This window comes from Seriola lalandi, unplaced genomic scaffold, assembly GCF_002814215.2.
Source record: "Seriola lalandi dorsalis isolate HSWRI2012SDOR001 ecotype SW California unplaced genomic scaffold, Sedor1 jcf7180002054426, whole genome shotgun sequence".
In the NCBI taxonomy this organism is placed as follows: Eukaryota; Metazoa; Chordata; class Actinopteri; order Carangiformes; family Carangidae; genus Seriola; species Seriola lalandi.
The window spans coordinates 56870-82897 of record NW_019524979.1 but is presented as its reverse complement, the minus strand read 5'-3'; the positions used below and the strand labels follow the sequence as shown (position 1 = coordinate 82897).

General features: G+C 42.4%; 2 protein-coding genes across 6 annotated transcripts; one reads left to right on the top strand and one right to left on the bottom strand.

Moving 5' to 3' along the window:
- The first annotated feature begins 741 nt into the window (after window positions 1-741).
- On the top strand, window positions 742-11967 carry arhgap22a (Rho GTPase activating protein 22a). 2 transcript variants are annotated; one of them, XM_023410616.2, is made up of 10 exons: window positions 742-836; window positions 5630-5826; window positions 6560-6647; window positions 8695-8823; window positions 8959-9169; window positions 9259-9391; window positions 9473-9546; window positions 9988-10109; window positions 10237-11254; window positions 11345-11967. In XM_023410616.2, the coding sequence occupies exons 1-10, from the start codon at window positions 788-790 to the stop codon at window positions 11562-11564; spliced, it is 2241 nt and encodes a 746-aa protein (XP_023266384.1). In that variant the 5' UTR covers window positions 742-787; the 3' UTR covers window positions 11565-11967. The 2 variants fall into 2 exon arrangements, with proteins under 2 accessions (XP_023266384.1, XP_023266385.1); XM_023410617.2 differs by lacking the exon at window positions 742-836 and adding an exon at window positions 860-2254.
- Window positions 11961-24409, bottom strand: mapk8a (mitogen-activated protein kinase 8a). Of its 4 annotated transcripts, none has more exons than XM_023410618.2 (12): window positions 24258-24406; window positions 19500-19666; window positions 19097-19226; window positions 18907-18965; window positions 18637-18775; window positions 17550-17715; window positions 17165-17236; window positions 16102-16284; window positions 15862-15986; window positions 15664-15727; window positions 14733-14810; window positions 11961-14001 (listed from the first exon to the last, which is right to left on the bottom strand). In XM_023410618.2, the coding sequence occupies exons 1-12, from the start codon at window positions 24291-24293 to the stop codon at window positions 13826-13828; spliced, it is 1395 nt and encodes a 464-aa protein (XP_023266386.1). In that variant the 5' UTR covers window positions 24294-24406; the 3' UTR covers window positions 11961-13825. The 4 variants fall into 4 exon arrangements, with proteins under 4 accessions (XP_023266386.1, XP_023266387.1, XP_087031343.1 ...); XM_023410619.1 differs by lacking the exon at window positions 17165-17236 and adding an exon at window positions 16735-16806 and having other exon boundaries at window positions 24258-24405; XM_087175217.1 differs by lacking the exons at window positions 17165-17236; window positions 24258-24406 and adding exons at window positions 16735-16806; window positions 21974-22155.
- Between the last annotated feature and the right edge of the window lie 1619 nt (window positions 24410-26028).

Here is a 26028-nt window from a genome sequence, read left to right as displayed (position 1 = left end):
ACTGAAATCTGCCTTTTAGAAAAAAATGAACTCTCTTCCCTTTCTCACTGTGTAGCTGGAGAGAAACAAGCTTTTAAGAGCTTCTCAGATTCAAAGCTTGTGAAACTTCCCTCACGATTTACATAAGCAAATCTCCTAACAGCCAGAGCACTGCCTTTTGCCCTGTTACGAGCAGAGCAAATTTACAGTAATAACATTTAAAAAAGAAACTCATAATATTTTTTGAACAGAAGTCAGCAGTTTTCACTTCTCCATCAAGCCAGAACACTTCCTGAGTGGCAGACGGACTGAAAATCCAGATGAGAGGACAGCGGGACAGCATCGCACACCTGTGTTTTATTTCCCTGGAAACTGTATCAATCACTGCAGCTGCTTCGGGATTGTGTGATGCTTTTCTTGTGCAGCACAGAGAGTGTGGCTCGAGGCTGAGAGTCGTCCGGTCCGCCCATCCGAGATGACATGGCAAGTAATACTCTCATGACTGTCTTTACTTCCTGCCGTCTATGAGAATCTGTTCTCATCAGCATTCCTCAGGCACATGTCACCAGTGTGCTGAAGGCAAGAATAGTAGTCCCTTCTCTTTGGGTATGTGAATTACATTAGATTTGTGATTATCAATTAGACTGACATTTCAGTATTGTCATTGTTTAAACTCTGAGTGTCCTTGTGTGTGTGTGTGTGTGTGTGTGTGTGTGTGTGTGTGTGTGTGTGTGTGTGTGTGTGTGTGTGTGTCTTTTAGAAATGGGCCCAGTGGAGAGGGATTCACTGTGCAGACGGGTTCACTGCAATGAAACCATCCAGGGCTTTTCTAGCCGGTGAAAAACAAAAGGAATCAGGTAAAGCTCTGTTTTTAATTTGTTTTGCATAGTTGGTCATTGTATCAAGCATGCTGACGATCTATGTTGTTGCCTATGATTAAGCCGGCTGGCCATCTGAGTTCTCATTTAAACTGAAGCTCTTGAGTTTTTATGATTTATGGGTCCAAACCATTTCTTGATCATCTCTATAAGCTTTCTGTCTGTCAGGGTATAAGTTGTTTTAATTTTCCACAAATCAAATTGGCCAAAGTTGTGTCACTAACGTACTGCTGCTTCCTTATAAAAGCCTTCGTAAGGGGCTGTGCATAGTATTGACCATCTGCCATTGATTGATTGTTATGTGTGAGCTGAGTTGGTTATCTTTTCATATGAGGAACCTCAGTCAGCTCGCCCTTCTATAGCTCAGTCTCTGTACTGCATTTGAGTCTCATCCAGCCTCTTGAGCTGCAGCATTTATCTGCTTTATCACATCACTACCAGACAGAATAGGAACAAGAACATCACACCCTTGAGTGCTGTGGCTTTCACCATACAGATTCCTGCGCGGTGTGGCATTTCCCCTCAGACTGTAAATCTCAGCCTGTGTGAGTCATGATCAAGTCAGATTTTGTCAGTTTTGAACACATGTACACCAAAAATGATCCATCCCTGCCATACATCTGCAAGTGTTTAGAGGTACAGACAATACAATGACACGTCCACTTACTCTGCATCAGTCTTTTAATAGTGAGAATGGTGTCAGTAAAATCAAATGTATTGATCTGAGGTTGTACTCCAGCTACCGACAAGACCATAATCAAATCTCCATGAGCAAACAGCTGGAGGGACTGTGAAGACTGGGGAGTGATGGGGGAGTCAATGTAAAGAAACGGGTGACAAGACATAGGACACACAGCCAGACATATTTATAGACGGTGAGAAATTGATACTGAAAGTGTGCAGCAGAAGGCAGGGAGACAGATTGCAAAGGAGAGAGAGAGTGAGGGAGCGAGAGAGAAAGAGAGAGAGGGAGTGGGCAGGGCTCTAGGTATGTGAGAACAACAGCACGCCGGGCCAGTGGGACAGAGAGAGAGACGAAAGGAATTAGAGGAAGAAGAGGAGGGTGTATGGTTAAGTGCTTGTAAGCGTGAGTGTGCATATGTGTGTGAGTGTGTGTGTGTGTGTGTGTTTACGTGTGTGTGAAATCAGATGGAGACAGTGTCCAAGTGCAAGACTGTGAGCCGGAGGAGAGAGATGCTCGAAGAGGATGAGGAGTAACAGGGCGAGGCAGCAGCGTGAGGCGCTGAGTGTGTGTGTGTGTGTGTGTGTGTGTGTGTGTGTGTGTGTGTGGTGGAGGAATAGTGTGTGAACAGAGGGATGCAGTCATGTCTCTGTGAGAGGGAGCAGCACAGCAACGGTAACCATGCTGAGCCCCAAGATAAAACAGGCACGCCGGGGTAAGCACGGTCCCTCCTCCCCTTTCTCCATCCCTCCTGTACGCTCCATCTCTTTTCTTTCTTTTCTTTCTTGCTGTCATCTCTTTCTCCTCTCTTCTCTTTCTCTCTCTGCAGAGCTCCATCTGACCTGCTGTCTTTGAATAATAACATTTATATTGTTGTTAGTGCTTTCATCGATAATGACATCATGAGGTGTAACAATGCCAGACTTGTGCCGAATATCCACACCAGTGTCATTCTGCATCCCGGTGACTATTGCGATCAGCAATGACCTGACTTTTCTTGCATGATCTGAGGCTTTATCTGCTGGGCTCATTGAGAGTTAACAAGCACTACTACAGGGTGATGTAATCCCCATGTCTCTTGATTATACCGTCTTCATTCATAGAAGATTTGATCGAGATGGAGATCACTGTGGGTCATACTAAACATGGCTGCTGGAAGGATAATTCTCCCTATGACAATGGTCTGTATCCTGACACGGTCACACCTGAACACATAACTACATGGGTTTTGGTTTTGAGCAGTTGACAGACTCGGGTATGAGCGGTGGTGAGGGGAATGCATGGGCTCTCCTCTGGATATCACAACAGCTGACCGTCAAACATAGTTCCTCCAACGCTTGGTAAATTCGCTTGTGACCACATAAGTCAGGACACCACATATGCATGCCTCTCACATGACTGCATGGAGATGAATATGGAAGCTGCAAACCAACGGTAACAACTCCTGGCGCTGAGATTATCATGATGAGTATAAATACTTGCTGTGCTCCTCACGGCAGGTGGTTGCTATAGACAACCAACGCACACTGCCTCAGGTGGCTGGGAGGAGAGCATCCACATGACTGCTGTTTCAGTGGCATTGCCACCCTGACTTGACAAAAGTCTGTGAGATTTGCTGATCTGCATTTTTTGCATGAAAATGGCCACAACAGAGTGAAGTATTGGCCAGCAGCAGCTTCAAGAACCCATATTGTGTGCTTGTGTTTAGGCAGGGCTTCATTTCTCCCCTGGCTGTCCTTGTCTTATTCTAGACCAGCTGTAAAAATAAGACCATAAAAGCAGAGTAGCCACTTAAGTTTGCTTGCCACGTTTGGTGCGCTTGCCATCTCTCTTTTGCTGTAATGGTATTCTCCTTTGGTTGGATTCCCAGCTCTGCTCTCCTCTGACCCTTTTATGCAACATCATTCAGGGCAAATTCAGACAGCAGCACAGTGATCTGCACTCAGAAACTTGGATATCAGACTCAAATCCTAAGCAGTTAAGTGGAGTGTGAGTCTTACAGGAAGATGCTATTGGTAAAAACCCTGAGTAATCAGATGTGGCTGAGGCTTCTCGCCATTATTTGTTTGGCCGAATAATTGTTTAAGTGTAAAAATACCATGAAGACTTATTGTCATTTTATCATTTCTGTAAGATTTCATTCATAAAACAATTTTTGCTGCACCACGTTAATAACAATCATTGTTAATGTTAATTACAATTATTACAAAAGATTATTATGGTCTGTATGGTAGTCCATCCATCCATCCATTAGCTATACCGCCTGTCCTTACAGGGTCGCGGTGGGCTGGACCCAAGCCCAGGGCTGACATATAGAGACAATATACACATATATCTATATATATATCATTAATAATCATTGCAGTTATAATATAATGTAAGACTGACTGACTGACTGTATATATATATATATATATATATGTATGTATATATATACTCAGGTACTGTACTTTTACTTTTCAGTATTTCATTCAACTATATGCATTTCTTTAAACTTCTACTCCACTGCAGTTCAAAAGTAAATATTGTACTTTTTACTTTTTTTTACAGCTCTAACTAATGTCTTTACAGATGAGGATTTTACAACATAAGATGTTTAAAAAATATTATACACTGTTATAGATTAAACTACACAAAAGTATATATCAGATACCAACTCAACCAGCTACAGGAGTAAAATGCTGCTTACACATCAATGAATCAGTAAACATAACTCAATAATGAATTATACAAGGTCACAGGGGAAATATTTCTGCATTAGTACTACTTTTATTATTGATAATTTAAGGGTATTTTGCTAATAATAATTGAGTACTTTTACTTGATTAAAATTTCAACTTCAGAACATAATGGAGTATTTTACATACATACATATGTTGTGGTATTCCTACTTTAACTGAAGTGAAGGATCTGAATACCACTACCTATCACTAATGAGCTCATAAAACAGTTCATTCGTAACATAAAAGTACTTTAGTGGATATGTAAATTATTTTATTAAATGCGAGGAAATGCCCTTTGAGTGACATTATATCCTGGAAAGATAATTTGATTCAACAGTTCTTTGCTGACAGTAGATTTATAAAAAAAAAAACAAAAAAAAAAACAGTTCCTCTCTGAGATTTAAAGATGTGTGTACAACACGGCCACGTCTGCTGTATTTTTAGATCCTGCTCTGTCTGCTTCTGCTGTCACCATACAGTTTCGTTAATGACGTGTTTCACATGCTCTCCAGTCTTTTCCCTTCCCAGCAATCATGACTCTGTAAATGAAGGACGTCCAGAGAGGGGAGAAATAAAATGAAGAGTCCAGACAGAGAGCTGATAAGTAAGAGAGAGAGAGAGAGAGAGAGAGAGAGAGAGATAACAGGAGAGAGAAACAGAAAGAGAGATTTCAGTCCAGGCCCTTACAGATACCTTCCCTGCTGTCCTCAGCAGAAAGCGAGATGCAATTAACAGGAAAAAGACGCCATTGATTTCTCTCTTCTCTCTACTCTCCCTGTGCCTTCTGTTTATCTCTCTCTCGCTCTTTCGCTCTCACCCTGACTCCCTAGGGATCACTCTACTGTCGCTGTTTTTCTTCTATACCTTTGGCATACAGATGCTAATATATAATCCATGCTTATGATCAGTCTGTAGCACTTAAAATGCAACGTAATATGAAACAAAATTCCTCTCTGTACAGCAATGAATCTGGAAATAATATATACCCTTATTAATATCTGAAACGCCTTATAAAATGCACTGTAATTGATAGATGGATTTCATCTTAAAGCAGGATGTCTTTGCTACAAAATGGAGGCTGTGTCTTGGTAAAAATGACTTAATAGGAAATCTGGATGCGTGGTCAAGCCTGTGGACTTAGCCGCACACATGGGAGACTCCTGTGAATAATGATTGTGGATCGTCTCTGTGAATTCTTATAATAATAAAAAGAAAAATCCCAAAATAAAATGTATCCTCTGTCTCGATGCAACTCTGTCTCGTTCATTTTTTTTTTTATTTCTCTCTGTCTCACTCTGATGCTCTTAATCTTGTAATCTTGAAAGCTTCTTTTAGCTCACTTTCTCTCTATGTGTGCTTCCATGCAGCACGGTCCAAGAGCATGGTGCTTGGAGAGCTGTCTCGGGTGTCCAGGCCCTGCTCGCCTCTGGATCAGGAGAAAGCACTGAAGGCAGGCTGGCTGAAGAGGCAGCGGAGTATCATGAAAAACTGGCAGCTGCGTTGGTTTGTCCTGCGGACTGAAGCTCTGTATTTCTACAAGGACCAGGATGAGACCAAGGCACAGGTGACATGCACAAAATAATGTATGTAAATATACAAGACAGTTACCTGATGTCACCTAATCCCCAAGGAGGTTTGGATTGATTTTGGTTCAAAGCCTGATACATATTTAAGCTTCATGAATTTATCTAATGAGTATTTTCGCCCAGGGCCAGTAGATCCGATGTGTGTGCTCCAACTCTGAAAATAGCTTATTGATTCTTTAAAATGAGGGCGACAAAAAACATTTTGTCGCCCTCAAGTAAAATAAAACATTTTCTGTGTTATGTGCCATAGCCATTCATCTTTCCTGCAAAAAATCATCCATCCCCACAATCTCCATTTGAGTCTTAGTGTGTTGTTATTGCCCTGACACACACATTGATAAAGTGGTAACTTGCTGCCCTGTGGTTCTCCTGTAAGCACTTAGCCGGCGACCTCTGACCGTCTCTGTGCTGGATCAGAAATGCATGTACATCAGGAAGCGGCTGAGGGATTAATAGATGAAGAGATGTTTCCCTGAGTCATCTCTCCGTCCATCATCATTACCTCCCTCTGTTGGGCAGATGCCCAGAGCCCAGAGTGCTCAGAACTCTATAATGTTTAACATGCACTACACATCCAAGTCCAGAACCACTGATTGATTTCTTGTTTGGCCCTTGAATACAGTTGATGTGGATGTTTTCCTCATGCTTGCCTGCCTGTCAGTCTATCTGTCTATCTGTCTGTGTCACGCCTTCCTCTCCTTTCTCCTACAGGGTTGTATTCCTCTTCAGGGCAGTCAGGTCAATGAGCTGCCTGCCAATCAGGACGAGCCTGGTCGCCACCTTTTTGAAATAGTTCCAGGTGAGTTGGCGTGTTGACAACTCTGCTGTATAAGGAAGTCAATAGGTGAGAAAGTCTTGTTCTAGGGATGCTGAACTATCTGTTTACTACAGTGGCAAACAATGTCCTCACTTTAGACTAGACTAAGATTGTACGCTTCACTAAATCCTGATAAAGCACAATCTAAAATAATTTCCCAAATCCCTTCTTTTTTTTTTGCAGAAAAAGACATCATGATCAAAGCTGGTTTGCACTCATGAGTTTTTGATGTTCAGAAAGTGCTGAAACCACAAATGGTGCAACATCAGTGCATATACAACAACCAGTAAAATATAAAGCTGATGCCAGGTTTGCTGTAATGTACAGAAAGTATCTCTCTGTGTTGCTTGATACTGTATATACAGCAGCTGGTGTTCTCTTTGTTAACCTTATTGTGAGGAATGAAAAAAGAATAGAAGTAAATCAATAAGCTGCGTAGGAGTCACAGGCCATGGCGCATGCATGAAATATGCAGAATAGCAGAAAGGATGTGATTGCCACAGGCATGTGACTGAAGGTTCAACAATGACTTCATTCATTTCTGCCCTTGATATGTGGTTGGCCTGATGACAGAGTGTGCGCCACATCGATCAGGAGGCGTGGTCGGATGATTCTTCATAAGGGCTCAGCTGTAGCCCCTATTTCCAACTGGCAGTACAGGTTCAACGTGGGCAATTACTGCAGCAGGTTGACTTAACACCCTGACAGTTTATCCTGAGGATGAGGTTCCCATTACATCTTTCTCAGCTCTGATTATCAAAGAGGAGGATGTGTTGTAGAAACACTGTAACGCTCCTATATTGGAGCATTTTTGAAAGCAGATTGAACTGGTGAAAAGTATTGCATATATATCTCCCTCTCTGGATTTCTGTGTTGCCAGGACACAATCCTGGTGTATAATTTCAATTTTGCAAGAGCAAGCATCTGGCAGCCTCTGGATAAACATACAGTATTGCAACAGAGGATCTGTAGAAAAAAAAGCCTCTGTTTCACGGAAACACTGCACAGGAACAACTACAATATTTTCAGTGTCTGTGTCTGCCAACACCGCTGTGTCAGTTGTCTCCTCCTCACTGAGACAAATGTATGTTCATATACATACTGTACATGCAAACATGACCTGTGTTCAGCAGATTCAGCTGGGCTGGAAGAAGGTCGACAGTCATGCAAACTATATGCAGTTTGTAGTATATGGGGTAAAACATGCAAACACATCAGTGCAGCCTTTTAACATGTAAAATGGAGTCCAGTGTCAGTTTGTAGAGAAAGTTAGTGAAATAACAGAGTGAAAACAGACAAAGAAGAAAAGGTCCAGGACAGAAGGAAAAAAAAGAGACGGTGTGCAGTGGTGCAGTTACTGGTGTCCACCGGGAACACTACTCTTTCTGGGTCATTTCTCTCACACAAAACACACTATGCACCACAGTGCAGGCCTTAAAGGCTGGTACTGATATACTGAATGTCTTACACAGTAAAGCACATGCAACCCCTACCAAATTCACTTTAAAAAAACAAACAATACAAAAAAAAACTCTGTCTTTTGGATTGCTTCCAAAAGGTTTCCATCAGTATAAATATAAGAAAACATTTTATGATTAGCAAACTTGATGCTTTTAGAAATGGAGACGTGCTTGCACCTCTTCAAAAGCAAGCGATTACAAAGTCACATAGAGGGAGATGATTTCACACAGTGTAATCAAAGCTAAACTAAAATAAACTAAAATGTCAAACTAAAATGTCAAACCGGGTGGTATCAAGCTGCGTGTGCCCAGAGGAAAGAGGCAGAGCTGCACGGCTGCCTCTTTGTACTTTACAGGGGTGCTCGAGCTAATAAGGTTATTGAAAATACTGATGTTTCCATCTGGCAGAACCCACTTGTTTACAGTATCGTGATACAGTTCATGTGATGAGCAAAGTATCTTGCAAAAGTGGTATTTGTTTCATGTGTGATTCCACGTGGTTTTGAGATGCGTGAGTCATTTTGTCCTGTCGATCCAGAAAGTAATGGAATACCGAATTGTGTTTTCAGGGGGCACTGGAGAAAAAGATCGGACAGGTTTAAGCCATGAATCATTCCTGCTGATGGCCAACTCTCAGAGTGACATGGAAGAATGGGTCAGAGCCATACGCAGAGTCATATGGGCTCCACTTGGAGGAGGTGTGGTTCTTAAACATATGCATATACACAGTCTCACAGTTATTCATTATTGTAATTATGCAAATAAATTTAACGAAACATCCTCAACTATCAGTGTCCTGATTGATATCCATTTTCTGTGTTGTGTGTCTGCAGGCGTCTTTGGGCAGCACCTAGAGGAGATAATGTTGTACGAGGCTCAGTGTGGCCCCCAGCGACTGGTGCCCGTGCTGGTCGAGCAGTGTGCGTGTTTCATACGTGAGCACGGGCTGGAAGAGGAAGGTCTTTTCAGGGCCCCCGGACAGACCAATCATGTTCGAGAGCTACAGGATGCGTTTGACCGTGGCGAGAAGCCGGTGTTTGACAGGTGAGGCAGTGGGAGCAGGTTTTTTTTTTTATTTTTTTTTTTATCAGTGCTGAATATTATCCTTTATGTGCACTCTCTGTCTCTTACAGTACCACAGATGTCCACACAGTGGCATCACTGCTAAAGCTGTACATACGGGAGCTGCCAGAGCCTATAATCCCATTCTCCAAATACACACAGTTTCTCTCTTGTGCTCAGCTACTTACCAAGGATAAAGAAATGGTAATGAAATATCTGCCTGTCATTACAGATGTATTTTAAAACCTTAACCTTGATAGTTAACACATGTTTTTCTTGTTAAAGGGTATCATAGAGCTTGGCAAACAGGTGAAATCCCTTCCTCAGGTCAACTATAACATCCTTAAATACATCTGCAGGTATGTAAACACCATCATGTCGTCTCCTGTATTTAACAGCTAGTTGTTAACCTCACTAATGTGACAGTGATGGGTTTCATTATTGCTGTCATTCCCCATTCACTGTTTGATGACTTGTCACTCTGTCATACAAAGAAACAACATTTGTTACACCCACGTCCCCGTCATCAGGAGATGTGACATCACATTGATTGACTCAGAGTGTGCATAATTGCACGTCTTCTCTGCCTCCTGCATCTATATAAATACCACAAGCAGAGCCCACACACAGCAGAATCATGACTCAGCCCCCCCCCCCTTCTTTTTTTTTTTTTCCATGAGCTTGATTTTTACTGAAAGGAACAAGGAGTTTTAAACACTTTGAAGTAATGCAGTCGGTGCTGGGGGCTTTATGTGGAAAAACTGAAGGGTATACTCACACACTGCTTGCTGTCTGTGCAGGTTCCTGGATGAGGTTCAGTCTCACTCCAGTGAGAATAAGATGAGTGTTCAGAATCTGGCCACTGTGTTTGGACCCAATATCCTTCGACCCAGAGTGGAGGATCCAGTTACCATGATGGAGGGTTGGTGATAATGTCAACATATGTTAATCTGTAGCACTAAAAAACAATCAACATGTACATAGCCATGAAACATTTCTAGCAGGCCTATACTTACTGCAAGTGTATGTGTGTTTGTCATTATAAACAGGAAGTTCACAGGTGCAGCACCTGATGACTGTGCTGATCAGTGAACACTCCCGACTTTACCAACGTCAGGAGCCAGAAACAGAGACCAAGATCTCCCCGCAGCAACAGCTGAGTCCTCTCGAACGGTGCAAGGTAGAGTGGTTCTCACAAAAAGACACTGACCCCCCACCCTCCTCAGGCACAGGCTCCAAATCCCCTAAAGAGAAACTCCAATCTTTCACCCCTTCTTCAGACAGTAAGCCGACCACTCCAAGCCCCAGTACAACATTGGAGAAAGGTGAGGATGTTCAGCTTGAAGGGAAGGGCAAAAGTAAATCAGAGGAGAAAATAGACGGAAAAGCAGACAGCAAAATTGAAGGGAGAAGTGGAAGTGAAGTAGCTGTTAGCCCCAGTAAACAGTCTAAAGCCCTGCCCTCCTGGAGGTGCTCCTTCAAGGGCAGTGCAGCATCTGGGGGGTCAAGGGGGAAATTAGGGGGATCGGCGGGAGATGTGTCAGCAGCTGGTGGGAGCAACTGGCTGATGAATGGCCTGTCGTCCCTCCGAGCTCACAGGCGCACCACCTCATCTGGTGAAAGACTGAAAGACTCTACTCTGTCTCTGAAGGATTCAACACTCTCCCTCAAAGAGACCACTCTTTCACTCAAGGACTCACAGAGAGACTCTGATGAAGACTCCTCTCGAACATCCCTGTCTCACAGAGCCCTCCACCAATCCCACAGACTGTCTGCCTATGACAATGTTGCCCCCTCTAGTCTAAGCCTGCCTGCTGACACCTCCTCAATCTGGACGTCCTTTGAGATCTCATTGGCCGAGCCAGAGGGAAGTGACAAAGCAGTAAAAGCGGGGCAGGGTCAAGAGAGACCCACAGAGGTGACGGACAGTACAAATACTCCGGATCACAGTGCAAGTGGGACTGAGGATGATCTCACTGGGACAAACGAAGGTCTCACCAACATGCTGACCGAGCTCAAACTGGAGCTGAAGAAACAGAGGACAAGCTATGAAAGCTGCATTCGCAAGTAAGAATGAGTCACTTGTCATTTCCTGTCAAATAACTAATTCATTTCAGCCTGAGGTTTTATTTATAATACCTTCTTCTCTTCTTTGAGGTTGGAAGAGTCCTGCTCTAAGTACCAGTCCCAGGTTAACCATCTCGAGGAGGACCTGGACCAGGAGAAGAAGAAGTTCCAGATGCTGGAGATCCGACTCAGGAACTCGGAGCGGGCACATCAAGACGCAGAGAACCGAAACATTCTCCTCCAGCAGGAGATGGAGGAGTTCTTCAAAACCCTTGGAGATCTGACCACAGGAGCAACACGGACCAACTAGACCAGACCAACCTGCCTTCATCTGGTCCATCAGAGGAGGAGGAGGAGGAGGAGCTTGGAAAACCAGCCAGCCCCAAAGCTTTGAAGACCAAATACCTCTTGTGCAGTACTACTTGCCATCGTATCCTCTTTAGTATGGCCGTCTTGTGCCTACACTGACCAGTGCCGGTGCCAAACGAGAACTCCTATGGACCAAGGACCTCTCATTTTACCATTCCACAAACACCCTTACTATTATACTCCATAGGTCATGTAGCTAATTATTAATTGTCTAAATTCCTCTGTAGGAGACCAGAAAAGGCCTTATTAATGATATGAGCTACAGTCTTCCTTATACACGCTCTGTTGATGTTAGAACGCGACAGAAATCTTGACAAAGGAAGAACAACGTGAGACATTAAAATTCAACTCTTTTATTTGCTGGAGTTGAAGGTACTGTAGACAGTTTCCATTTCTGATGTATATTATTGGTCTGTTAGTGAGGCAATTTCATATCCAAAGGCTAAAATTCACACACCTGGCCTTATCATAACACACCACAACAGGTTTTTCTCTTTACTGTCCGTATTTGGCCAAACCATCAGAAGACTGCAGTATCATCCCAGTAGTGCTGAATGGCTTTCCTTTCTTTAACTCTAAATGTACCTGCACTAAAACCAGATTTGCTCAGAGAAAACTCATGCGTAGTCTATTCTAACTTTTCTATTTTTGAGAAGATGGAGGGGAAGAAAAAAAAAACCACAAAAAAGAGGAAGCCACATCAGTCATTTGTAATGTGGCCCAGAAAGGGTCAGGACATGCGTCACAATCCCCAAAGTGCATTCTGGGAGCTGATGCTAGGGGGTTACTGCCTGGAGTGCCCAACCATGAAAAGGGCAAAGGGACAGGTTGGGAATTTGAGCCATCAAATACATCCAAAGGTTACCGTGGCAGGTAGCAAATGCCTGTTTCCTGACTCTCAGAAACATACATACATCTACATTAAATTGTACAGATCAATTACCAAGTATACTAATCTATGATTATATTGCACAGAAAAAAAAAAAAGAAACAAAATGCATATAAATAGTACTTCTGAATGAAATGTACATTACATTACAATAGACACCTCCTAGCTTGAAATAAATAAATAAATAAATAAATAACACAAATGCTGAAAAAAAAACTTGGATCTTTTTTCGCATTTCTTTCGAATGATGTGTGCCATGATATACATACTGTATCTTCAAACACGTGTGGTTGAGTGTGTGTGTGAGGTAGAACTCAGAAAGACGCACCACAGAAGAGAGGAGCATCTGCCACGGAGAGGACTGAAAATCACTGAACTGAGTAAGGGCACTTAAATGAAATATCCTAAATATCAGACAGCAGTGAATAACGTCTGAAAGAACCTGCCATGAGGGTAAAGTGACTCATTTAGACTCTGGTGACAGTCCCCAAATACAGCTCACTCATTCTAGCCAGTGGAGTGGCCTGGATTAACCTGTTACAGCGCTAACAGTGGCTCGTTACAATGCCACATTTCTATTCACTTACATTCACCCTGTTCTTCCTCATCCAACAGACCGTCATCTAAAAATTACACCTAAGTAAATAAACAAGTTAAAATACAGTCAGTTTACAGTATGCTATAGTAAAAAAAAGAAAAAGAAAAAAAGAAATTCAGTGTCAGGGCAACAGAGCATTTGACCGCTTGTCAAGATACACACAATCTGAGGTGACATAATACTAAGAAATAAGTTAACTTGGGATGCTTTCTACAAGAAAGATGAGGAACAGTGTCAAAATAAAATGATCCATTTGCATTAGGATCAGAGATGAAATGTGCTATAGTCTACTTTTAAAAGAGAGAATTGGTGTAGAGTCATTCAAATGTCCCAAGAATAATACAAAAATGCCAAATGAACAATTCAAAAATATACTCAACATAATATTGCGGTGCTAACAGTGTGATAGTCGACTGTGTAGCAGTAGCTAAAAAACAGTAATGTGTAAAGTACACTCAAATCCCTCTCTTTCATAACTTACATCACAGATTCACATCAAAACATACTCTGATTCTTTGCAGCAAAAATACAGTAATAATGATACAATTTCAAACCACAATCATTTACAGCAGTATAGAGGGAGGGGAAATAAAAACAAACTGTACATTAAAAGCGCAGCTCTAAAAACTAACATGAGAAGTTCCATTGGCCTAAAAAGGTTTGCTCTTGTGTGTAGGTGTGTGTGTTTGTGTGTTATGCGTTTTGTATGTGTCCGTTATCTGCAGCAGGCCAGCGCACCCAGAGAGGTATGGCTGTCCAAGCTGCTGTCTGTTTCAGAGGTCATGGTGGGGTCACTGCTCGGGTCAGTGGGCTCTGTGGACATGGATGAGACGTCGTTGGCTGAAGAAGAGGAGGACGTTGGCTGAGGGGGGCTGTCGATCACTGCTGCACCTGTGCTGCGAAAAACACACGTCAACGCATAGGTTTCATTGAAATACACAGGATTCTGCCATTACAGGTACACACACAGGTAAACAGTGTCTCAAACCTTGAATACCTATTAAAAGCTGATTGGGTCAAAAGATGTAAAGGTTAAAACTTGGCTAAATCTTTTTAAGAAATAGTAAGACGTCTCAATTATTTAAACACTGATTCAAACTGATTCAAGAACAAAATGATTGAATTGGGCTGGACTCTCTTATACTTTCCCTGACAATACATAGCCTACAGTTACTATTTGTACTTTCAAAACACTTTGTTCATTCTTGAAATATTTCAAAATATTGCAGTTCTATTCTAGAAACATAAGCATTTAATTATTGTGACTTTATTAAAAAAAGAGTTTCAACTTTATTATCATCTTTATTTACAAAATATCATTATGGCTCAAATACACTGTTGTCCTTCTACAAATTTAACATCTCTTGGTAAAAACTTGCAAATCAACAAATTAGATCTTACAGTGCATATGTACGAAGTATGCAGCTGATTTAAATAAAATAACATTAAATTGAATTAAAAGTATTAGGACTATTTCATTATTCAATCAAACAGACTGAGTGTCCTCCTCTGGTAAACACCCATCATGTGCCTCTCACAAACAAAAATAGTATTGATTCACCTTAATTCATCCTTTCCACTTCCACCTCCTCTTATCTCCCAGAGTTATAATGATTACTCACCTAAAGGAGGTGGCTGGCCTCTTATCACTCCATTTTTTGTCCACTCCTCCCATTCACTCACTTCCTTATAAATTAGCTCTAAAAATGAAAGAACACAAGAAGGTTATGTGGGGCAGGGGAGACGGAGAGGAAGAATTGATGCTTGTATGCACAGTATGCAATACACTTTTTCTGTACAGTCAGAGTGTATTGCATACTGTACAGTCCAAACAGCATCATGTTTCTAATTTGGACAGGCTGTGCTGGTGTGACCCTTCTAAAAATGAGTGAGGGGTCATTATCACCTGGCAGGGTTTAGGATGAGCTCATCGTGCTGCACAACTGAAAGTGATATTTACTCACAATCTTAAGTCCTCCCGTGCTCCGGAGACTCAGGTTCCACACAGTGGAAAACATTAACTGAGAGGTTTTAAAAAAAGGGGATTTCAAGTCACGCCACGCACCTTCTGGCAACTATAGTGGAGACACAGAGCTCCTTCGGCAACAATGTCTGTAAACAACTGGCCGCATTTCTACACATTCACTGGCTCTCCCACTGGATTTCCTTACACATGGTTTATTTTTGTGCTTTCCATGAATAGAAAAAAAATCATGTCACTGCTCATCATAGAATCTGACCAGCTGACCATTTCTATTTCCTTGTAAACACATCTGATTTGCAGAAATTGAATGCATGAACTATATCAGAAAGCCCTAATAGTGATGAGTATTTGCATGGTAACATTTTTAATGTTTTGTTAAATTACCACGCTGGTTTAACTTATTTTCAAAATAAATGCACTTTATCAGTGAATGAAGCCAACAGCACATCCTAGCACTGTGGTTAGTTCCCGTGCTGCCTCAGGAGTCACAGGGTAAATAATACACTGAAACTGACAGTGAAAAGTGAAGTGTTGAGTTCAGCGTTAAGATTCTTAGTATGCTGTCTAACCTTTCCACTCTTCCACGGTATGCTCCCTCTCGTCCAACTGTTTGTCTGGGATCTTCGGAGGGGGCTGAGAAAGAGAAAATGGCTTAAACGGCACATTGGTGGTAGATGAGCGATGCCAACTTTCCACTTCAAGTGAAGTAATTAAAATCTCATGTGACCCATTTAAGGATCATGCAGTCCGATCAGCGATCCACTTACCGCTTCCACTTCTGCTGGGTCGTACCAAACATTAATATAGGGGTGCTGCAGGGCCTCGTCTACGGAGATGCGCTTGGAGGCATCAATCACTAACATCTTGGATAAGAGATCTCTCGCTTGGCTCGCTGCGGGAAGAAACAACAAACAGATAAGATGCTGTGCTATTAATCACAAGACTACAAATGTGGTTTGATGAATGCATTCTTGATGGTTTGGGTTATGATACGATAACACCGCTACCTTTCAGCTTGTTGTGATCAGAGTCGGCCGGGAAGAGCACGTCTGGGAAGAGTTTCTCGAAGCTGTATCCAGCATAGCGTGGCCTGTTTTCTACGTACGTTCTCACTGACTGGTTCAGCTTCATTAGGAAATCCTGAGACGGAGTGCCGAGCTGCTCAATTACTTTGTTCCACTGGTCGATGTCTGAAGTGTAAATGTTAAGGAAACAGCCCACACAGACACATCGTTCACTCCCAACACACATACTGCAACACCCCATCAGGGCAGTGACATTTAACCGTCTTTGAGGTGCACACACCAACAGATTCACATAGTACACACACACACATACACACACACGCATACTGCAGCTGGATCACATGATCTATAGTGATACAGCCACTCATTATTTTCCTATACAGCTAATACTTGCACATACTCTCTTGCAACTACTGCCCTTTATGGTCTGATTTTGCTTTTTTTCTCACAATAGGTGGGTGGAGAAGAGCAATGATGGAGGTCACGTTTGTCAAGTGGAAAACTGGAAAATGGATAGTGACAAAGTGACAGAGGGAAACTATCAGGATGGTGTTGGATCTCTTCACACAGAATGAAGTGATGACACGGTGATCAATCAATGACGGGGAAGGATACGATCAGTGCCGGGGAACAACACGCTTCCCCTGATCATCTCGGCCACTATGCAGCCCACTGACCATACGTCCACTGGAGGTGGATGTTGAGATGACAGGGAGGTGGACATGCAAACAAAATGATGAGAAAAAAAAAAAAAAAAAGCACAAAAAACAACAGGCAAACTGAGAAGGCGGCAAACAGAATGACAGCGGTGTGATGATGTGTGGAAATGAAAATGGACAGCATGCAGAATCAGCCAGATATATAAGAGGAAGAGCAATGCAGTGTTGAGCAGATAAAAATGAAAATTGACACTATATTAACAATTCCCCACAGCCTGACACAAATGATTACATTCAGTCCAAAAGCTGACGAAGGAAAGCACAAACACTTACAACAACCGTTAAGATTAACAGTGCGAAGAAGTATTTAAAAGTCCCAAGGATACAGTCCCTTCCTGGGAAGAGGATTTTATGGCGAACCATTTCCGCCAGTATGCAGCCCACAGACCATATGTCCACTAGTTTAGTGGAACACGGTAATCAAAGCCAATAAGAGGTGAGAGGAATGCATAACAACAGGTTAGTTACACGTAGGAGGCTGGTTAGTGAGCATATTCTTACAACAAATTCCCATTATGCACAGAAGCGGCTTACACAGTGTTAAAAGCAACATTTCTCTCCAGGTCCCTGAATATGGGTTATAACAGATCTGATACAAAACTTTAAAAGTCTTTTAAGTTTAATCGTCTAACTGTGATTTTGAAACACTGAAAATCAAAAAGAGCTGACACTGTAGACTGACTGAGCGGCTGCACATAGATAATCACTAACCATTGGCTTGATAGCCCATGCCCAGGATAACCTCCGGCGCTCTGTAGTAACGCGTAACCACATACGGTGTCATCAGGAGGCCCGTGGCGGCCGTCCGAGCCAAGCCGAAGTCCAAAATCTTCAGTGTACAATCTGACTTGACGACAATGTTACTGGGCTTGAGGTCCTACAGAGGAACACACACACCAAAACATAGTTCATTTTTTATCAATAGGAATCAATGACATCGTAAAAAGAAATGTGTGTGCAGTGAGTGAAGGAGGGAAACGCCACTCTGAAACTAAATGGAGCCCTGCATTACAGCATCTTGACTGGGTGTATCGTTCAAACAAGGATCGTTCAGCTTTTTGTTTATTGTCAAGTTACATGATAATAGAGTTCTACATTATCCATCATGAATCCATCCAATCAATCCCTCTGGTTCCAGCTCCTGCTGCAGCTATTTTCCTAAGGATAACTTTTGTCATGTTTATCTGGACAAATTACGTATTGAAGTGTTTTGTTTGCTAGTAGCAAATTAATTTCAAATTTTATAGTTTGCACACTAATCAAGCAGCAACATTTTACAATAATAATCTTTTTTTTTGGGAGATTGGCTGCTTCTTCATTCTAGTGAGGAATATTGTTTTGTTAAAGATGTCTCTTAACACATATTTCTTGTTTTGAGTCTCTTTTTTCATGATGAGGCGCATATGAGGAAATTATACATTCACCTGCCCTGTTCGATGAGGAGGTGAGAAATCTGTATCGACTTAAATCAACTTCTGGAGAGCTGCTTGAAATTCAGTGTTCGGTTCGGGGACGCCTCATTAAGAATACTTGCTCTGAAATTGCGTTTTACAGTCAAAAAAATGACACACATTTACATTAACCCACCAATGTTCTTAGCACAAATACTTAAAACAAAACCTGTCCAATATATTTTTATAGGGTTTTGTTGGTAATTAAGGGGCTATATTCATCATCTAATAGTGTGCCAGTTGACCGTTTGCACTTCAGTGTCAAGTATCACCGCGGGTTTAACAGTTCCTCTTCAGAACGCTCGCCTGGCATCAGCCTGTGCAGCACCCGGCCAGCTGATGCTCACCCTATGAATGATGCCGGCAGCGTGGAGGTGTTTGATACCACACAGCATCTGATAGAGCAGATAGGACAGTCTCTCATGGTCCAGCTCCATCTGAATGACCTGGCACAGGTTGGCATCCATCAGCTCCATCACCAAGTACCTGACGGAGCAGAAACAGTGTTAGGCGAGTGTAGAAGCATTTAAAGCAAACACACATGAGGGAGTCGTTCGGTTTTATGAAGGATACACACAGTGCGCTCTACAATGAAAACAAACACACACGTTACTTACACATCTTGGAAGTCTTCTAATGATTTTTGGGGTGTAAATACATTTAATAGGCCAATGATCTGTGGGTATAAAATTACATGAATCAGAATCACATTAAAGCATCATTTGAGTTACACGCACATTGTAAATCTAAAACAGCACGTCTCCCACCGGCGAAGTGTAGTGTAGCCGAGGAGATTTGCATACTTACATTTTTGTGATTGACACATTTCATTAGGACGAGCTCTCTGTACGCCCTCTTGGCATGGGTTTGATTCTGAAACGGCCGACTCAGCTTCTTGATGGCAACATTTCGTTCAAGGATTTGGTCATAGGCTGAGCTGAAGAACAAAGAGAGCGAATAATTTCAAGATGTGGTCACCAATGTCACTTCGATAGTCAAAATATTTCTGCACTGATAAAAAAAAAAAAATAATTATACAAAAATGGTATGAAAACTTCTAATTTCCAAGGATTTATATTGTTATTTCTTGAGGTAATATTAAATTAGATGTTCTCTGGTTCTCGTGAATGCTCTGGTGACATTCAGTACATACAAAACATATATCACCAAGAAGCTGCTGACTGAATAAGAATGAGGTTGAAACACTCACCAGACGATACCCTGTGCTCCTGAGCCGATGGGTCTTAAATTCTGGTATCGCTTCAGCACTGTGAATGTTGAGTCTCCAACATCTAGGCTGTAGAACTCCTTTTCTCTCTTGTTTTTGTTCATGGCGAAATCTTCAATTACTGCTTTCTGCGCATCCAAAAATGTCCTCTGTGTACAGAAAGACAGACACACACGGTTTAAATATTTTGTCGCGCTGGGACTACACCACAAATCCCACAGGAGCTGCTGAGCAGACCCGGCGAAAATTAGAAAGTCAAATGAAAATCCCTGCTCCCGAGAAAGCAGATTAAGAGTAAAGGAGAAAAGACACTGCTGAATTTCACACTTGAGGCGAGCACTGCAGTTCCTTATCTCAGCAACTCAGCAAACACACCAGCATGGAAGATTTGATATCATCAGCAGGGGTGGCAGAACAGCAGGCCACGGGGAGGTCTACTCCATCATGTGAAACATGATTCTCAGAGTGACTCTGTCACACTGGAAAACCAAGCCCAGTGATAATTCCTCTCAGTTTGGACCCTAGCCCAGGACTCCAGCCCAGTTCTACAAGCAGGTCTTCCACAGCCACATGTTAACTGGGTCAAGTTGCACCAAGAGGCTGTGAGCCCAGATAAGACACAACACAGAGATGCCAATTTGTGAGCATGATGTTCCCGAACAAGTTTCATTTTGCATCAAAACAGAAAATCTAAAAAAGGAGAAAACTAACATCGGCTTCCTTCCTCTCCTATTTTTCCGTTCTTATATAAGCAACGTAATCGCCCTCCCCGTTCCTCCACTCTCCCGACACACAGTCCATATGAGGGTTATAATTGCCAGAATAAAATGAGTCAGCTCTCCTTCTGTTCCTCCAACGTCACAAAGACGTACATAACATCCACCTCCCTCACAACATGAAAATAGACATGTCACTTCTTTTTATACTTTAGACAGGAAGACAATTACGCTCATCTGAGTTATGATGGCTTGAATGATGTTGTGGTTAGTGTTCAGTACTGTCAGTGGTATGTAAGGCCATGTTGTAAGGTCATTATTTTTTTAAATAATGGCTGTCCATGAGGATAATTAAGGTCAGGTACATGCAGGTTTAAAGTTCGAGATCTTCTGATCCCCTGAACTCCTATTTAGTCACAAACAGTGTTCATATTAATGCCCCTGTTGTGAAATAACTAGTATTGATGCTTACAAGTACATGCAGCATCAACAAATTCCCTCTGAATCAATAACACACAATTAGACTGCAGTAGTAGTAGTTTCCTGCAGCATCAGGACATGTGGAGCTTGTGAATGGATTTAAAGGCAGGGAGCTGGAATACGTCTCTGTGCCAGAGTATCCTGCAAAAGCAGAAATACAACAGAGTCGTTCCTAGAGTGCACTGCCTTCTAATAACTTAACCTTTGGTTTTTTTTTTAAACAACTTGCCTCAGCCTGATGATTTCATGAATGGCCACCAAAAGCACAAACCTAAAGGTCAATTCATCTCCTGGCAATAGTGGGTATTAACATCTAGGCCTGTTATACAACATGTAACACAAACATACACATTCTTGGAAAACTGTGTCACCGTTTTACCACATATCAACACAATATACAGTGATACTGTGTGGCCTTCTTGTCTATATCATCACACATTAAAACCAGTAACACACAGTCAGTGACTACAAACAGCCTCATAGGTAGAATCATATTGTGTCAATAGGTACAATACCATCTCATGTTCTGCCAGTTTACACGCATGGCACATCAGCTGATCAGGAAATACAAGAAAATCCCAGCCAAACACACATTTATTATAATCCACTTCATGCATAACATAACTTCTGGCACATACATATCCCGCTGTGCGTATCCAATGCAAAGCTAAGGAAGCGTTCTTGTCCCAGTCCACACATATATGCAAACTGTTCGCGGGGCTGAGAGACACAGAGATAAAGAAGAAATTGCCAAATTAAACGGGGGGGGGGGGGACCACTATCGATCCGCTGTTTATTTTCATTCGATGTCAGTGTGTTAACCTTGGGCACACGACCCCTGGTCTTGTCTTGACTTGTCGACGGCAGCGGCAGCAGGCAGGTAAATGACTGCACAGCGAAGAGCCATGCATGCTAGGGCCCGAACAAGCCGGACCCTGCACAAGAAGACATTATAGCAGAGATAATAACAACCAATATCGTGATATGACGGAGGGCCTGTTCGTTAAACACAGTGCGCAGCCGGCTGGTGACACTATCTGCCGTCTCGATCTACACGAGAAACGCCGTGTACAGACGTATTTCACTGCAACGACACGCGGGGTGAGCGCTTCGGGTGAGTAACACCAGGGAAACACAATGTAGCAGCCTTAAACAACAGCCGCGTCGGTTAAACGAGCGTGCACACAGCGGCATACGACCCTCCCCCACGGCCAAACAATAAGCACGTCTGAGGAGCAGAGGTGCGAATCCTCATCTTACCTCTTGTCTTCAGATCAAACTATGGATTCCCCCCCCCGCGGTCCGATCAGCGGCGAAATGTTCCGGAGTAAGCGGGCTATTTGTTTATGCCGCCGAAGAAGGATGATTTATTCCGTTGTGCGGCTTAAAAATACATGACCTCACCAAATTCACTTGCCTACGTTTCCATCTGGCTGCTACTGACAGGCCAGGACGCGCAGTGCGCACGGGGCATGCGTCCCAGTAGTACGTCACTCATCCACTGAGACACACCCACCACCCCCTCCATCCATCCTTCCTTCCGCTATCTATCTATCTATCTATCTATCCATCTATCTATATATCTATCTATCTATCTATCTATCTATCTATCTATCTATGTAAAGAACCACTTGTGTTTAAACCACGGTAAATTAGATGTAATGTGCATGTCAATTTAGAGACAAAGACTGACTCTAGGCTCATTGAAAATATAGACCCAATACTGCATGATAAGCAGCCAGAGCCCAGGTAGAGACATTGTCAATATATCTGCCTGACAACACATTACACAAGTTATGATAACTGCAATGAACATTTCAAGTAATGTTGTAATGGAGGAAGAAAGATGAGGCTGCATACTTCTCCTGCTTTATGTTTCCTCAAATATATTTACTTTGTGATGAAAAAGATATGAGCTGACAGGGCGTGCCATGGCTTTGTGGTTTATGGATCACTGAGCGCACAGGTCAAAAAGTCTTTTACATCTTTTCTGTAACTGAAACAAAATGCAATTGGGAACTGATAAACCCCACAAGCTGTCCTTGCTGCAAAAAAAACAAAAAAAACCCTCACAATGGAAATAGAAGGACAGTCAAATGTCCACACAAAGGACATATAGTGAATATAGTGAATCATATGCACAGCTTCAAGCTGAATAGCCAAGTATACAGTATGTACAAATTTATGGGTTTCCATTTGTGTCAAAAAAAAATATGTCCACATGCGCACTATGTCAACTGAACATGTGACTAAACATTTGTTTATGTCTATTCCACTTTGACCTGAACTTCAGTTGTGACAAAACTGTGTCAATCTGATTGTCTGTGTCGATTGCTCACATGACAAAACATATGTCTGTGTCAGTTCAACGTCAGACTGTCTTGTACTCCCTGTGTTGATTGACTGTTTTGATCGACTGTGTTGATTGACTGCGTTACAGGGCATCCCAATGTGTCATCTCACTGTGTTGTTGTGTTGTGCTGTGTTTTTCATGTTGCAACAACACAATCAAACGTCAGGGAGTGCAACAAGATGACACAAGTACAGTCTGAAGTTGAAGACACATGTTTTGTCACATGTTCAGTTGACAGAGACAGTGCACACGTGGACATGTTTTTGACACAAGTGGGGCCCCATATCTGACATTCATCTTTCATTCTTTCTTCCTTTCTTTCTTTGTCAGGTCTGTATATTTCAATTATGCTGATCAGTTTAAAAGAAAATATAAATGTCTTTTAGATTTCTTTTGTCTTTCTTACATTAGTGATGATGCTCTATGATCATTTGGTGAACAGCCACAATTCGGTTTTTCACCTAAATTTTTGAACTGTATGTCAGTATAGTGTTTGTGATTTACAGTATGCAGTATACAATATTAAAAGGAAAAATACGTTTGACTAGTCACAGTCAATAATCAATAACATTACAGTTGTATGTTGTTTAAAGTGAGTTAGTTAGTTAATTAGTTAGTTAGTTAGTTTTCAGACTGGGTAACATTACACTGTTTTGTGTGTCTGTTTCCAGGGTAAACAGTGATGCTGCAGTCATAATACATCGTTATAAATGAATGATGAGACTATAACTGCATGATCAGTGTCACCAGGGTAATATTTGGCATCTTCTGTGAGCTCATAGATCTTTATATCTCCAGCCCATATTAAACTGTGGACTCATTTGTGGACTACGACGGGCATAAGCTCTGCAGAAATCCATAGCATAGTAGTTAGGGTACCATCTATAGTACCATCAGTTCCTATACGCTACAACAGCGAAGGTATATGCACGGAGCCATGCTCTGCGAGGGCATGTGACTGAATAAGGACATTAGGTAAAATTACGTTAACTTCGCGCTGAGTAGTTTAAATTCTCCCTGCACCCACCTGACAGCCCTGGATGGTTGTTATCCTATTTATCCTTGTCCCTGCCTGCGCAGATACCCCGGGGCCTGCAGAGACAAGCTGCGCGCAATAGACCTGGGAAGCGGCATGGATGAACGTCCCAGCACCGAGTCCCGCAGCAAGAGCAGGCTACTACGGCTCCTTACCCCTTGTTCGAAGAGAGCCCGCAGTGTTATGATCATCGTGGGGGAGCAGCCCTACTGCAGCAGGCTACAGTCCACTCGTTTGGCCGAGGTCGTTCGTCCTTCCCAGGCTTCTCTGTAGCGCACCTACACCGCTGAGGACCCACCGCACCTTTGGGCGTCAGACGGATTAGTTAAATCGGTGTAGCTGATCTCACGCCACCCGCTATTGGTGGCTCTGAGCTGTCGCTGTCAAACCGCGAGGCTAATCCAATTAAGTGTTTAAAGGCGAGAGGCTAAGAATAGCCCAAATTACAGTCAAAAGTTTCAGATCTTCAGCGTGGTGCCGGTGGTAATAGAGCAAATGAACGGGGCATCATGTATAGTTCATGTCACTGATGAATTACCTGCCAGAGCGGAGCAGCCTTTGGTGAGAGGACGTCAAAACAGCAATGCCATGATCACAAGGATTAATTTGGATCCGAAGTGGGAGCGCTGAATACAACACGAAGGATCAGACCGCTCACATAGGTTACATATGCTACCAGGTAATGTTCCTCTTCTGTATCGTCTTCCTCCAGTAGTCCTGTTTGACACTTTGCTATGTTGAGCTGTGTGTCTTCACATTCAGATCCATTTTGTTCTGTGGGATTTCAGATGAAAACTAATTCACTTTAGGTACTTAACACAAGATAAACAACAACAGGATTATGATGAGATTTACCTTTTAAGAATCATAAAAATGCAGAGTGTAGCCTTCACATTCAGGCCTGTGAGGACAAAAAAAAAAAAATCATCTTCTTGAAATGTGTTGTTTGTTAGAGGCTGCTTGTGCTGTGGCTACATAAACTGGATTCTGACCATAGTAGTTTAATGTCCATACTATGATGATACATGATTGTCACCTTGTAGTGAGAAAAGAAGGTCGTAAAACAGAGACCTAGATCCTCAAGAAGCATGTTGTCCCAAATTCCCAAGAATAACAGCAAGGCTTCTTCTCTGTCTGTGTCATCATGTGATTGTCTGCTTAATGGCTCAGTAAGGTGGTTTGTCTATAACAGGATATTTGCTTGAATGGAGCTTGAAGTCATGGTATGTTTTGCATTTTAGTGCGAACGTAATGAATAAAGATGCTTTTACACCTAGTTAGGCAAGGAGAAAAAAAAAAAAACGGTGGCAACTGGTGTGTACTATGGGCATGGCGTCAGATTATCTGACACTAAAAATAGTTGGTTCTAGACAGCGAAAGACAATCCTCCAACTGCACCAGAGATGTTTGAATGAATGTCTGATAGTTCTCTGTGGTTCCATCTTAATCACTGAGTTTTACAGGTCGTGATTTAGGGAGGAGCTGTGATAGAAAACGAAAGTTTGATGGTGAAAGCAGAAGAGGTCAGACTCGATCCAGCTAATCATCATATCCAAAATGTAGAGGTAAAAGCCATGTTGTGGTACGCACAACAAAGCTCCATGACATTTGCCCCCCCCCCCCGCCCCAGACGTCCAGCCATGCATGACGGTGTGGTGTCAATGTAAGTAGCAACCCAATAACCAGGTGCTTTACATCATCACTCCACTAGCTCCCCGCCTGCAGACAGACCACTCTGAGGGAGCACAGCGGCTAAAGTTTTCCTCAAGAGTGGATGGGTGGGAGCACCTGGCAGGGTTTCTACTTTCCTTTTTCAGTCCCTTCTACATCGTAACAGTAAACCAACGTGCAGGGATGCAGCAGGATGATTTTAGCCCACATTTCTCATCGATCTAATGATGTGACCGCTGATTTAAATGGCCTTGC

Excerpts from the sequence above, each read along its gene's own strand:
- arhgap22a (XM_023410616.2), top strand. The coding sequence starts at position 788 with ATGAAACCATCCAGGGCTTTTCTAGCCGGTGAAAAACAAAAGGAATCA. Across the intron at positions 8,824-8,958 it reads ATGGGCTCCACTTGGAGGAG|GCGTCTTTGGGCAGCACCTA; the intron begins GTGTGGTTCTTA and ends GTGTGTCTGCAG. Across the intron at positions 9,392-9,472 it reads TTACCAAGGATAAAGAAATG|GGTATCATAGAGCTTGGCAA; the intron begins GTAATGAAATAT and ends TTCTTGTTAAAG.
- mapk8a (XM_023410618.2), bottom strand. The coding sequence starts at position 24,293 with ATGATCATAACACTGCGGGCTCTCTTCGAACAAGGG. Across the intron at positions 16,285-17,164 it reads CCTCTTCCCAGGAAGGGACT|ACATCGACCAGTGGAACAAA; the intron begins GTATCCTTGGGA and ends TTTACACTTCAG. Across the intron at positions 15,987-16,101 it reads TGATCACAACAAGCTGAAAG|CGAGCCAAGCGAGAGATCTC; the intron begins GTAGCGGTGTTA and ends TTCTTCCCGCAG.